This window comes from Colletotrichum fioriniae, assembly GCF_027942845.1.
Source record: "Colletotrichum fioriniae strain IMI 355084 chromosome Unknown scaffold_13, whole genome shotgun sequence".
Taxonomy (NCBI): domain Eukaryota; kingdom Fungi; phylum Ascomycota; class Sordariomycetes; order Glomerellales; family Glomerellaceae; genus Colletotrichum; species Colletotrichum fioriniae.
Genome location: NW_027076849.1, coordinates 349,989 through 362,471, shown reverse-complemented (window position 1 = coordinate 362,471; position 12,483 = coordinate 349,989). Strand labels below are relative to the sequence as shown.

Here is a 12,483-nt window from a genome sequence, read left to right as displayed (position 1 = left end):
GACAAGCAAAGTTCTGTTATTGTACATAGGTTAACCGATGTATCTGCATGTCGATCAATTGTTGTCGTCGACTCGACGGCCTCTTCTCGGTGCTATTGCTGACAAGATGGGGGATTTTCCCCTCACAATCCTCACTCGAGTCTGGGCCAGCGGGATCCCCAGAGAAGTCAAAACATTCCCCACGGGAAAAACACCTTAGTCACGAACACTTCTGCCCTCTGAGCACTCTGAGCACTCTGCCGCCGGCGGTGGGGAAGTGGTAAAGATTTCTACTTTGAATCCACCCAGACCAACTCGGCCAACTTCCGCTTCTGGCGTTAGCTCCGGGACTTTTCCCCGACGTTACACGCCTTGGCCTTTCTTTTCCCGTAATTCTTTTTTACTCTGTATCTTTTTTTATTTTATTTTTTACGACTGGGAACCCGCTGCGGGGGTGGACCAAATCGTGTGATGTGCCAGACTTCTCTGTGTGCGGGTGGGCGGGGTATGAACTCCATGAACCAGGGGGTCAAGGTGGAAACAAGACGGAGGACTCCGCTGCTTGTTCCGCCAGCGACTTGAGAAGCCAAACGGTTTATGAAGGGGTTGGAGTGTTGGAGATGCTTCGGGTTCGGAACCCTTGGGCGAATGCCAGCAGATGCTAAACCTGGAGCGAGGTGATCATCGGGCAAAGAGCAAGCGGCAGCAGAACGCGTATTTGGAGCCGACGTCCGGATCTGGGAACCATAAGCACCCAGCCATGTCGGTCAGTACTCAGATCCCACCACGCTGATCTGACATACCCCGGATTTCCAGCAACTGAGAATCTCACATGTACACGCAACAGAAGAAGCAACACATCTGGACCTTTGCAGATGAGGCCTCATTGGGTTCAAACATGTCAATGATGAACTGATGGAGCTAGCAATAACATTGACACGAGGGACGACCCAAGAACCTAGCCCCATGGGACCCATCTCGTTCGACTCTGCGGGACGGTCTACACAGAGTCGCATCAAAACTTGACACATCCTGTCCCCATCTGGCAAAAGTTGCCCCATCGCCAAAGGACGTCTCCCTGGTCAATTACCCCCCAGGAAGGCAGTCCTTAGCGTCGGTGCTCCCAAGAATAAGTACAGACGATGGCCCGGCCTGTTGGGTGAAGTGATCGTCTTATTATTCCCCGGCTCCTGCTTCCCGTGATTGTCACTCGGTTGTCTTGCGTTACGAGGTCAATTCTTCTGCTCGTCAATCGCCTCTCGCAATCATGGCCGTCCAAGCAGCCACCGCCGCCGAGGCGCGAACGCAGCTTGCCTACCAGAACAGATGGAAGTCACTGGCAAACAACCCCAAGATTCTCGTCATTGCCCTTTTTGCTTCCTTTGGAGGTTTCGAGTATGGATACCAGCAGGGTATGTCTTTTGTTCCCCAGTCTCGATAGTGACCACTCCGTTGCTAACCTTACCGTCCTCCTAGGTGTCCTCGGACAATCCCTCGTCATGACGCGCTTCAAGGACAACTTCCCTTCCGTTGTCAACTCGTCCAGCGCCACGGGTTGGTTGACTTCCATCCTCCAGCTCGGTGGTATCCTGGGTTCCGTCAGCGCCGGTGTCTTTGGCGAGGTCTTCTCCCGCAAGTACACCATGTTCTCCGCCTGCCTCTGGGTCGTCCTGGGAAGTTACCTCTATACCGGCGCAAGCTACCACAAGCCCGAGCTCCTTTACGCCGGCCGTTTCTTCACCGGTCTTGGTGTTGGCACCTTTAGCGGTGTCGGGTAAGTCTGCCGTCTGCCAATAAGCCAAGTCAACGACATGGTGCTAATTATCTCTCAGTCCCCTGTACAACGCCGAGCTCGCCGCCCCCGAAATGCGAGGCTTCATCGTCTCCTTTTACCAATTCGCAACCATTCTCGGAATCATGCTTTCCTTCTGGATCGGATACGGCAGCAACTACATCGGCGGCATCGGCGAAGGCCAATCTGACCTCGCCTGGAGACTCCCCTCCTACATCCAGGGTGTCCCCGCCGCCCTCCTCGCCCTAGGCATCTGGTGGCTACCCTTCTCCCCCCGCTGGCTCGTCAAGCAGGGTCGCGACGAGGAGGCCGTCAAGACCATCGCCTACCTCCGCAAGCTTCCCGAGGACAGCGAGCTCGTCCAGGTTGAGTTCAAGGAGATCAAGGCCGAGGCCCTCTTTGAGCAGCGTTCCTTCCAGAAGGCGTTCCCCCAGTTGGCTGAGAAGGAGAAGACGAGCGTTTGGATGCGTGAGGTTGCGCAGTACTGGCGTATTCTCCGCTCCTGGGACCACTTCAAGCGTGTTGCGTATGCTTGGCTAGTCATGTTCTGGCAACAGTGAGTCTACCATGAACTTTTCTAGTCTCTGCAACCTAACTAATCATCATGTTTTCTTAGGTGGTCTGGTATCGACGCCATCATCTACTACGCCAGCAACGTCTTCCAGAGCCTCGGTCTCACCGGCGGCACGACTGCTCTCTTGGCCACTGGTGTCACCGGTGTTGTCTTCTTCATCAGCACCCTCCCCGCCATGGCCATCATCGACAAGGTCGGCAGGAAGCCCATCCTGATTGTTGGCTCCATCGTCATGTTGATCTCCATGGTTATCCCCGGCATCATTGTTGCCAAGTTCAGCCACGACTGGCCGGGCCATCCTGTTGAGGGATGGGTTGCCGTCGCCTTCATCTGGATTTACAGTACGTTGAGCCTTTCTGTCTCCAGTCGTGATCTCTTAAGAACTCAGTATGCTAACTTTACATCTCAGTTGCCGGTTTCGGAGCTTCGTGGGGTCCCGTCTCATGGACCCTTGTTTCCGAGATCTTCCCCCTCTCCATCCGTGCCAAGGGTGCTTCCATCGGCGCATCAAGCAACTGGGTATGTACTCCAAGCCTCCTTCTATCTAGACATTGACATCCGACTAACATCAAGCTACTAGCTCAACAACTTCGCCGTCGCCTTCTACGTTCCCTCCATGCTCGAGAGCTGGAAGTGGGGAACCTACATCTTCTTCGCCGTCTTCCTTGGCGCCAGCATCATCTGGGTGCACTTCGCCCTGCCCGAGACCAAGGGCGCCACCCTCGAGGAGATGGACCGTGTCTTTGGCAGCAACGCGGGTGCCGAGGACAGCGTTTTGCTCGAGCAGGCTAGACGGGACGTCGGCCTGACTGAGGACTTGGAGGACAGCGCTATCCACGCGGAGAAGAAGGGGCTACACGAGTCTCACCACGAGTCTGCTTAGAGTACCTATTGTCCAGAACCGTGCTCGCTGACGAGCTTGATACCCACACTCCTGTGAGACCGCATGTTGTGTAGTCACGATATTAGTAATGAAATGAACGTTCTAGAGGAGTATGGATATTCTCAAAATCCACCACCTAGAACGAGGTGTGCTTCTCATTCAGCCTCTATATCTCTGTCAAAAATTGTCATCAGAACGGGTTGGTAGTCAATTACTTCGCACTCATTACATTTCGCTCATATGCGATTTGCTAGACAGTCCATCTCTCATCCCGTTGTCATCGTCCTACAACTTTGGCGCGATGTTAATGCCCAAATCCTTTGCAATAATATCCGCCGCCTTCTCACCAACCACGAACGCCGTGTTATTCGTGTTGGCACCCACGTTCTCAGGCACAATACTCAAATCAACAACCTTGAGGCCCTCAACACCATACACACTCAACGAAGAATCAACAACTCCCCCGTCATCCCGCGGCGCCATCTTGGTCGTTCCAAGCGAATGCCATGTCGTGTTGATATTCTCTCTCAAAAACTGCTCAATCGCCTTGTCATCCTCCTTGGAGTACTCAATCGGCTTGACATTCTTATACGCGTCCGCCGAGACGGAGTCCACGAGGGCGGCCTTGGAGTCCGCAGCAAAGGCGGGATGTCCGCCAGCGACTTCGCCGCGGTAGAGGGCTGTGCGGCGGGCGACCTCGCGCGAGTGCTTGTAGGCCCAGATCTGCTTCTTGAGGTCCAGGTCATCGGGGTCGCTGAAGAAGCCGGTTTCGAAGTCGAGGGGATCCGTTAGGGCGGGGCCGGTGATGTGAATGCTGCCGCGGGAGTAGGGGTATGCCGTGTAGTTTGCGACTGTCGTGTATTGGCCTTGCGGGATGGCGGCGTGGTCACCCAGGAACCTGTAGATGTTAGTTTCGTTGTACTTATTTGGGACAGTGAGATATGTAGCATGGTGTACATACCCGTGAAGGAAACCAGTAAGCATCACTGGTCTGTTGGGGTCGTTCTTGAAGTCCTTCTCCCATGCCTTTTCGAACTCGGGACCCAGCTTCTTCACCTCTTCCTCGGTGGGCCGGATCTTGCTGACGACATCGACACCGTTCCAGCCAAGCATCTTGTCCTTCTTGGCAATCGCATCCTCGTGGCTTATGCGCCCGCTAAAGATGTTATCTAGCGTCTCCTCAGGCTTCAAGGCTGTCTTGTAGGGCATCAAAACCAGGTTGTGATCTTGATAGTTGCTTCCCACGCCGGGCAGGTCCGCCACAACGGGAACGCCAACCTTGTCCAGGATCTTCTTACTACCGAGGCCAGAGCGCTCGAGAACACCGGGGGTCCCGCAGGCGCCGCATGACACGACCACCATCTTCTTTGCCTTGACGCTCCGGACAGGTTGTTGTGTGGTATTCAAGACGGCCTGGTAGTCTGAGTTGGGAGTGTACTCAACTCCGACAGCGCGCTTGTGATCGTCAAAGAGGACGCGGATCACCTTTGACTCGACCAAGACATGAAGGTTCGGGTGTTTTCCATCCTCGAGAAGTGGGTGCAGGAAGGTGTGTGCCGCATCCTGTCGTCTGCCATCGGGGGAAACGTATCTCATCCACCTCTCATAGCCGTTGTTTGCCTCTAGATTCTGCAAGTCCCGGATCTCAGGGTAGCCAGTCTGCTTTGCGGCGGCCAGGATGTCATCCTCTGCACTCTCAACACGGAAGCCTCCCGAAGACACATGCACCGGGCCAGAAGACCCGTGGTGGGCCGGGTCTCCGTTGCCGTGGTACGTCTCGAAGCGCTTCAGGTATGGCCACAGGTCTGCCGCAGACCAGCCGGGCGTCGCCCACGAGTCAAAGTCGGACTTTTGGGCACGGGTGTAACTGGAAATAGCATGACTCGTTAGCTTGGTCCATGGAGGGTGGGACGTCGATCGTCGTGAGAGAGAGTCAGAAGGGCTCATGTGCCCCGAGCTAGAATGGAGCTACCCCAACTTTTTTCTTTCCATCCCGGTGCTAACTGCCGCCCCCGCATCCGGGGTACGGGATGAAACGGTCCAGGCAGAATGGATCGTGGGGGAGCGGAAATGGGGTGGGTGAAGGAGGCGAAGCTGGGGAAGTCTCATCGGATGCCGGGTTGAGACTGCGAACTTGAGGGGGGCTAGAGATCCGAGAGAGTTGAAGAGGGAGGAGGGGGCATTGAGGGGAGGGGAGGGAGGGCCAGAGATTCGGTAACGTACAGCATAAAGTTAATCGAGGAACCGCCACCGAGGATTCCTCCAGCCGGGACAATGGGACCACGGCCTGCCAGCTTGTCGGATACGTTGCCCTGGTAGAAGATTGCGGTCTTGCTCGTCGGGGCAAGGTGGTCGAGGAAGAAGGCTGGATGGACGACATTGGGAACATCGCGGTTGTTGGTGCCGCCTTCAATGACGAGAATGGATAATTGAGGGTCGGCGGCCGCGAGACGACCAGCGAGAACGCAAGCTGCTGTTCCACCTGGAATTGAATAGTCAACACATAATTGAGGTTCTTCGGGGAGTAGGACCCGTGATGCGTACCTCCAGCAATGATCACGTCCACCTCTGTGATATCATCAGCCAGTTTGCTATAGAGACCCATGGCTACGATATCGCGCAAAGTCAATGCGAACTCAATTGAGGAACAAAGGATTTCAGAAACACCCGCACGTTGGGGTTATTGAGTGTGTTGAACAGAGAGTCGGGATGAAGCAACCAGCACGAACGAGCGGCTCGCGGACCGTGATGGTTACTCTGCTTTATTTATGCTTCTCCGCACGCCACGTCGCAGCGTTTGGAGAATAATCCACAGGGCTGTTACGCACGCTCGGGCGGAATGCAAGCAGGGTGTATTCCGCCGAGATTCCGCGTTGCGCTGATCTATTGACAAGAGAGAGACAGAGGCCTACCCATTCGTAGAGGAGGGGGCCCTTGAAGGCTTGGGGCTGCATTTCGAGAAGCTCGAGGGGCCACATGGCCGCACAGATGGCGGCGAACACGTCGCAGGTTGCGGACAAGCGGAGGGGTTACTGAAGGCCCCGATGTGACCAGAACCCTGAAGAGGAGCTAGTTATCGGGTGCGGGGATGGGATGGCAATGATCCATAGACACATAGAGATGCAGATGCAGTGATTGTGCAGAAACGGCAGACAAACTAGACACAACAGACTTAACAGAGTACGGATGTTGATGTTATGTTGCACTAGGCAGGACAACTATGGGGCGAAGTTGATACGGGGAAGCATGTCTGAGGTGTGGGCGCTTAACCGACCCAGCCAATTGAGGTTATTTGATTTACCAACTTGGCTAGGTACAACTCCAGGGTTCCCCAACACTATGAGGGACTAAGTGGGCTGCTCCAGTTCGCTCCATGTTTTCCGGATGGCGCAGCTGGCAGCTTTGAGTTCAGGGCTCGTCGGCTGGTCTCTTCTAGTGGCTTTTGGCAAGACAACTTCGGACTCGGGCACGAATTCTTGACTTATACAACGAGCCTAGGTCCTAGAGGCTTTCATACGCTATATGGAAGTCTTCTGACTCGTCGGGGAGTTAAGCGTTGAGGAGGGATGCATCAAGTGTGTGTCGGGATGGGGTTGTTGGCGGACGATCATGGGGGGAAAAGAGGGGACCAAAGATGCGGGGAAAGATCACTAAGAATAATCTGGCGAGGGGACGCAAATCTCATAATGTCGATTTCCTGTACCGGGGAAGAATAGGTTCGTAGAGGATCATAGACAGGAAGACATTGAGTGGTTCCCTCAGTGCCGCTGAAGAATCAAAGATGATCGTAGACTGTCAGTGACAACGTCGTACTCGTGGGTCGCCCAGGGATGTTGCTGACTAGATGCGTGCCGCAGCCTAACCTCTGGATGGGGAATATTCGGATGATGTGTTAGCAACTTTGTCTCTTCGTTCCCATCATCCCAGGTCCATCGCAGCTGTTGGCTCTCAGTCATTGAGCACAAGGTTTGAAATGGGACTTTGGTTTTCCCATGCTACGATGTGCTTACTCACTACTACCTGAGCAGGGCGAAGGGGCCGTTAGCTTTGAATACAAGGATGCGTTGACCCGCATTGGCGATGGAACGTGAACTCGAGCTAGAGTCACCGCAACTTCAACCACACCACCAAGAGTCTCAGTCTCTCAAGTAGGCAATTGCAATTTAGGTAGCAGATATTAGTTGTAGTCGGAATTGTCATTACGAAAGCTTGACTACAGTCGTAAGAAATCATTCCAATAGTCCCAATCCAAGTTTGCCGAATCAGTGAGTCCCAGCGGGTCAAGAGTCTGAAAGTCTGCCGCTGGCCCCTGTGGGAGTGGCGCAGGTTTCTGTTGCCTCTGTTCCCGAAGCAACTGAATATACCGAGGCGGATTATCGGCTTCATGACTCCCCTGGACGTTGACCAGCTCTCTCCTCCTAGCTTCCCAAGCTTCCAATGTCAGGTCCCCGAGAGCCACATAAAAGGAACTTTGCGTGTTCTCAACCAGCTCCGGATGATATCCGTAAAGACTCTCTATGAGCTTCCAAGCCAAGGTGACCCGCTCACCAGAGACCCTCTTGCGGAGATCACTGAGGATATAAATGTAGACATCCACGGTGAATTTCGTCGTCATATGTGCGATAAAGTGCGAAGAGAACTTGCTACTCATAGCAATCTCCATCATTTCCAGCCAGGTCACACTCCAGTCAAAGACTAGGTCACCCTCCTCGCGCGTCATGAAAACCTCTCCGTTGCTATTAGCCCGGCCTCGCGGGCTGTGGACCTTGCACCGGAAGCGAGCCAGTGTGAGCCTCGTCATGGTATATACTAGAGCGTGGAGAGGAATATTTCTATCCAGGTGTCGAATGAACTTTTCATGGTAAATGGCCTCAATCTCGTTGATCGCGTCATCTTCCAGCTTTGATGGGGGCTTGTCTTTCCCAGGACCGTGGATAATGACATCAAAGACCTTGACAGCTCTACTGGAAGATCTGATAATATTGAAGGTCTCAAACTTCATCAACACGCAGAGCATTTCTGTTGCGCCCGGGTGTTCCGGTGGTAGCTCCGTCATTTCCGGATGCAAGTCCGCGTCATTGACGTTTAGCGGGAGGCGGATGTCGCCGAACTCACTCTCGGATGGTGGGAGTCGCATGCCCGCAACTTTAACGATTCTCACTCTAGAATCCAACCCGTTCAACTGCCACCATAGACGTATACGCATTTCGGTCTCGAATACCGATGCTTTTGGATCCGGCTTCGGCCTGTTCAGACCCATCTTCTGGCTGATCCTAATGGCGGCGCCAGTGAGAGTAGACGTCAACTCCGAGTCGGGGTCAGAGAAGAGAAAGAGAACAAAAGCTTGCAAGACCTCAAAGTCTCGCGTGGTGAGGAATTCGGCTGCTATGAGAGCACGCAGAGCGGCTGTCCGATAGCGCAGTATGAGCGTGCTCCTGGCTTCGCCAAAGGTAGCCTGGCAGCCTTCAATGGACGTGGAGGTGACAGCCAGGGTGTAGATGGCGAACAGCATGGCTGTGAGCGGCTTTGATGCACTGGCCGGGTTCCAACTTGCGTCAAGGATCTGCTGCTGTAGGGTCGGCACATGGATGATCTTCAACAATGGGTTGACGGCCTCGACAAAGATCTGCCAAAATCGGTAAATGTGCCTCGGGTCTGGGTGGAGCTGGGAAAGTTCGGGTTGAACGGTCGTCATCAAAACGTGAAGCGATGGCGTTGGGATATGCAGAGGGTCTTCTCTTCTAGTCAGACACTGGACGGGCGGGTATATGAGCTGGTGATAGAAGTCAGACCTAAGTCGTTTGTTTTAAAGCATAGCAACTCTTACCTCTGTCGGGAGAGTCGACCAAAGACAACTAAAAACTTCTAATCAGCAAGTGACACCTTTTTCAACTCCGTCCTAACACTGACCGTTCTGTCGACAAGGGAGTACCCTTCAACACCTGAGTCGTAGAGCCCTGGTGATCGAGCGGAGGCGTCGCAGAGGATATCGCCTCAGACTTATCCTGCTTAATCCGCCCTTGAGGCCCAGACGTAATCCAACCATGAGAACACGGCGAAAAGTCGACATTGTGCTTCCGCATCAAGTCCTCGTATGCGGCCAAGCGCGCAAGAAGCTCCTCATCAGCGGCGCGCTTACGAGGTCGAGGTGGAGCAGGCCCTTCGTAGAGACATTGCGCTTGTGCCTTTATGCAATTTGAACATGGCTCAGCTTTGTCACATTTGATCTTTCTCTTTGCGCAGAGCGAGCATGCGTGCTTATGCTGCCCTTGGAGGGCTGTCGGTTGCGGGGTCGCCATGGGCAGTATTTTTGAGAAATGAGAGACGAGTTGCTTGAGGCGAAATAAGTATCCATGCACATTTGATTGATTGATTTTCATAAGATACTCGGACTCTTCCCGGACTTTTGGAAAATGTCCGGTACGGTTGTGAGGTTACTTGTGGTGAAGGATGCGCGTCGGGATGGCGCGAAGGAAGATGTCGGGGCTCTCGGGTCTCAAAGAAGTTTAGAGCTTTTTCTCGGCCTCCGTCTGATAAATTGCTCCATTCTTAGTATGAGACTCTCTGTGGAGTCTAACCTCTTTTGGATATTTCGGGCCCGAGATGTCTGGGAGGATCGACGGTCTAAACCCAAGATGCATCAATAATGGGCCTGCGATGGATTGTGTTTGCCGTTTTCCGACAACGGACTTTTCAAATGTCAGTCTCTGGAACAAATTACTTCCCTTGCACATGTATAAAGAAATGGCATCCCGAGGTCTTGGCTTCTCGTCTCTTCACCTCAACAGCCTCAACCTTACTTCTAGTCTCAATCACTTGGTCCACCTAATATCTAATACTTTGATCTGATCAAAGTACTTTGCGTCTGGTACCAAATCCGCCAAAACTCAGATCCCAGTATCCTAACACGTTCTGACGTCGACAAAACTTTCAATATGGAAACTACATCAAGCACACATCCCGAACCAACACCATCCCAAGACAACGAGTCAAGAGCTTCGACTATTGCCGAGCCATCGCTAAACAACGATGGTACCAAGACCGAGAAGAACATCTCAGAAAAGCTCGAGGATGGAGGAAAGTCTGCCGATGACACAGAGTATCCGACAGGACTCAAGTTCGCCTGCATCATGTCGTCTGCCTTCATGTGCATGTTTTTGACTTCCTTGGTATGTTAACCTTGTACTATTACACCACGTATACTCGGGGACAAGAACCTAACGAGACCGTTTGACAGGATCGCATGATTATCACAACAGCCATTCCACAAATCACCGACGAGTTTCATTCCGTTACCGACATAGGCTGGTACGGATCGGCATATCTCCTCACCCAGTGCGCTTCACAGCTTCTCTTCGGCAAACTCTACACCTTCTTCAGCGTCAAGGGCACGTTCCTTACTTCCCTTTTCCTCTTTGAAGTTGGATCCGCAATCTGTGGCGCGGCACCAAACTCGGTGTCATTCATCATTGGAAGAGCAATCGCTGGACTTGGTGCAGCTGGTATTCTCAGCGGTGTGGTAAGTCTCGAATCTGATATCCCGGAGTCAAATCTTGGTCTAATTAGCAATTCTCCAGGTCGTCATCATCGTGCACGCCGTCCCGCTTCGCAAACGTCCCACGTATCAAGGCTTCTTCGGTGCCATCTTCGGCGTCTCTTCCGTTGTCGGGCCTCTACTTGGAGGCGTCTTCACCTCAAAGGTCACCTGGAGATGGTGCTTCTACATCAACCTCCCCTTAGGAGGCTTGGCAGGCATCATCATCTTTTTGATCCTTGCCATTCCTGACAGAGATACCACAAAGCTTGATTTGAAGTCCAAGCTGGCGCAGCTTGACTTCTTTGGTACCGCTCTGCTTATCCCTGGATCAGTGTCGCTGATTCTGGCCATGGAATGGGGCGGCTCAACATATGCTGTAAGTTTTCATCTCCAGAAACTATGTGGTTTCAATTCTGACCACGGCTCTTAGTGGAATAACTGGAGAATCATTCTTTTATTGGTGCTCGCAGTCGTACTCCTCGCCGGGTTCGCTCTAGTCCAGGTCTTGATGCCCAAGACAGCCACACTCCCTAGCAGAATTTTCAAGCAGCGCAGCATCCTAGCAGGTGTCTACGCTACCATCTGCAACGGATCACAGTTGATGATCTTTTGTAAGTTACACAAATGGCATAGACCGCGCGCTTTACTCAAACTAATGGAAAATCAGCCTACTATCTACCAATCTGGTTCCAGGCTATCAAAGGCGTTTCAGCTGTCGAGTCCGGAATCCGTCTCCTACCCCTCATGCTCTCAATGGTAGTAGCAACGCTTATGACGGGCGCCCTTGTTCGTCGCATCGGCTACTACACACCATTCATGATCGGAGGTATCTGCCTTATGGCTGTCGGTGCTGGGTTGATCTACACATTCGAGGTCGACACTGACAGCGGCAAATGGATTGGCTACCAAATTATCTACGGATTCGGCTTGGGCTTGTCAACACAAGCACCAAACCTCGCAGCTCAGACAGTCTTGCCGAAGAATGATGTCCCGGTGGGAATCTCCCTAATGTTCTTTGGTCAGCTCATTGGAGGAGCCATCTTCCTCGCCGTCGCTCAAAACATCCTCAACACCCAGCTGCTTGGGCGACTTTCTTCGGTTTCAGGGCTTGACGCCCAGAAGATTTTAGACAACGGTGTCACCTCTCTGACGAATCTTCCCGCCGCCGTCAAGGCTACGGCTCTGATTGCTTACAATGAGGCGATTAGGCATGTATTCCTGGTTGGCCTGGTCCTCGTGTGTCTCGCCATCTTTGGTGCTTTGACATTGGAGTGGAGGAGCGTCAGGCAGCCTGAGAACAACAAGGGCGGCAGCAAGGCATAGGGATGTTATTGATAGTTTACAGATAGACGCATGGATAACATTACAACACGCAAATCGCTCAGACATTTCCAGCGTTTTCATTGTCCTCATTTGGTTCAGCATCCCGATAACATTACCATGAACACGTGCATGCATCCTTGCAATGTCCACAATAACTTGGTTTCGACACAAATCTTTAGGCGTGCCAAGAGATATTCAAATGTGAAGCCCAAGCTGTGATGGGCTACTCTAGCCACATTCTCGGAACATCTGTGAATGACCGCACCCAGAGAAGGGGCATTTGGTAGCATGAGACGGCAAATAGCTGTCGCTGACCAATTTCAGAGACTTCCACGCACCATCGCTCTTCATGGATAGAATGATGCAATCCCTCACCGCGCGGTGTGGAACGGGCA

The 12,483-nt window shown here is 52.9% G+C and overlaps 4 protein-coding genes across 4 annotated transcripts; 2 read left to right on the top strand and 2 right to left on the bottom strand.

Annotated features, from left to right (window-relative positions):
• Window positions 1-1,246: 1,246 nt before the first annotated feature.
• N0V96_009846 (uncharacterized protein) lies at window positions 1,247-3,228 on the top strand (the record flags this gene model as incomplete). Its single annotated transcript, XM_053198063.2, has 6 exons — window positions 1,247-1,391; window positions 1,456-1,753; window positions 1,812-2,327; window positions 2,388-2,686; window positions 2,755-2,864; window positions 2,926-3,228. 6 exons carry the CDS (start codon window positions 1,247-1,249, stop codon window positions 3,226-3,228), a joined length of 1,671 nt encoding a protein of 556 aa, XP_053044554.1.
• A 285-nt stretch (window positions 3,229-3,513) lies between these two features.
• N0V96_009845 (uncharacterized protein) lies at window positions 3,514-5,833 on the bottom strand (the record flags this gene model as incomplete). The annotated part of the gene is made up of 4 exons (XM_053198064.2): window positions 3,514-4,126; window positions 4,190-5,095; window positions 5,452-5,710; window positions 5,773-5,833. The coding sequence occupies 4 exons, from the start codon at window positions 5,831-5,833 to the stop codon at window positions 3,514-3,516; spliced, it is 1,839 nt and encodes a 612-aa protein (XP_053044555.2).
• Window positions 5,834-7,441: 1,608 nt separating this feature from the next.
• On the bottom strand, window positions 7,442-8,923 carry N0V96_009844 (uncharacterized protein; the record flags this gene model as incomplete). Its single annotated transcript, XM_065758765.1, has 1 exon — window positions 7,442-8,923. The coding sequence occupies one exon, from the start codon at window positions 8,921-8,923 to the stop codon at window positions 7,442-7,444; it is 1,482 nt and encodes a 493-aa protein (XP_065612532.1).
• Window positions 8,924-10,163: 1,240 nt separating this feature from the next.
• N0V96_009843 (uncharacterized protein) lies at window positions 10,164-12,088 on the top strand (the record flags this gene model as incomplete). Its single annotated transcript, XM_053198066.2, has 5 exons — window positions 10,164-10,397; window positions 10,466-10,747; window positions 10,806-11,141; window positions 11,196-11,376; window positions 11,433-12,088. 5 exons carry the CDS (start codon window positions 10,164-10,166, stop codon window positions 12,086-12,088), a joined length of 1,689 nt encoding a protein of 562 aa, XP_053044557.2.
• Window positions 12,089-12,483: the final 395 nt, after the last annotated feature.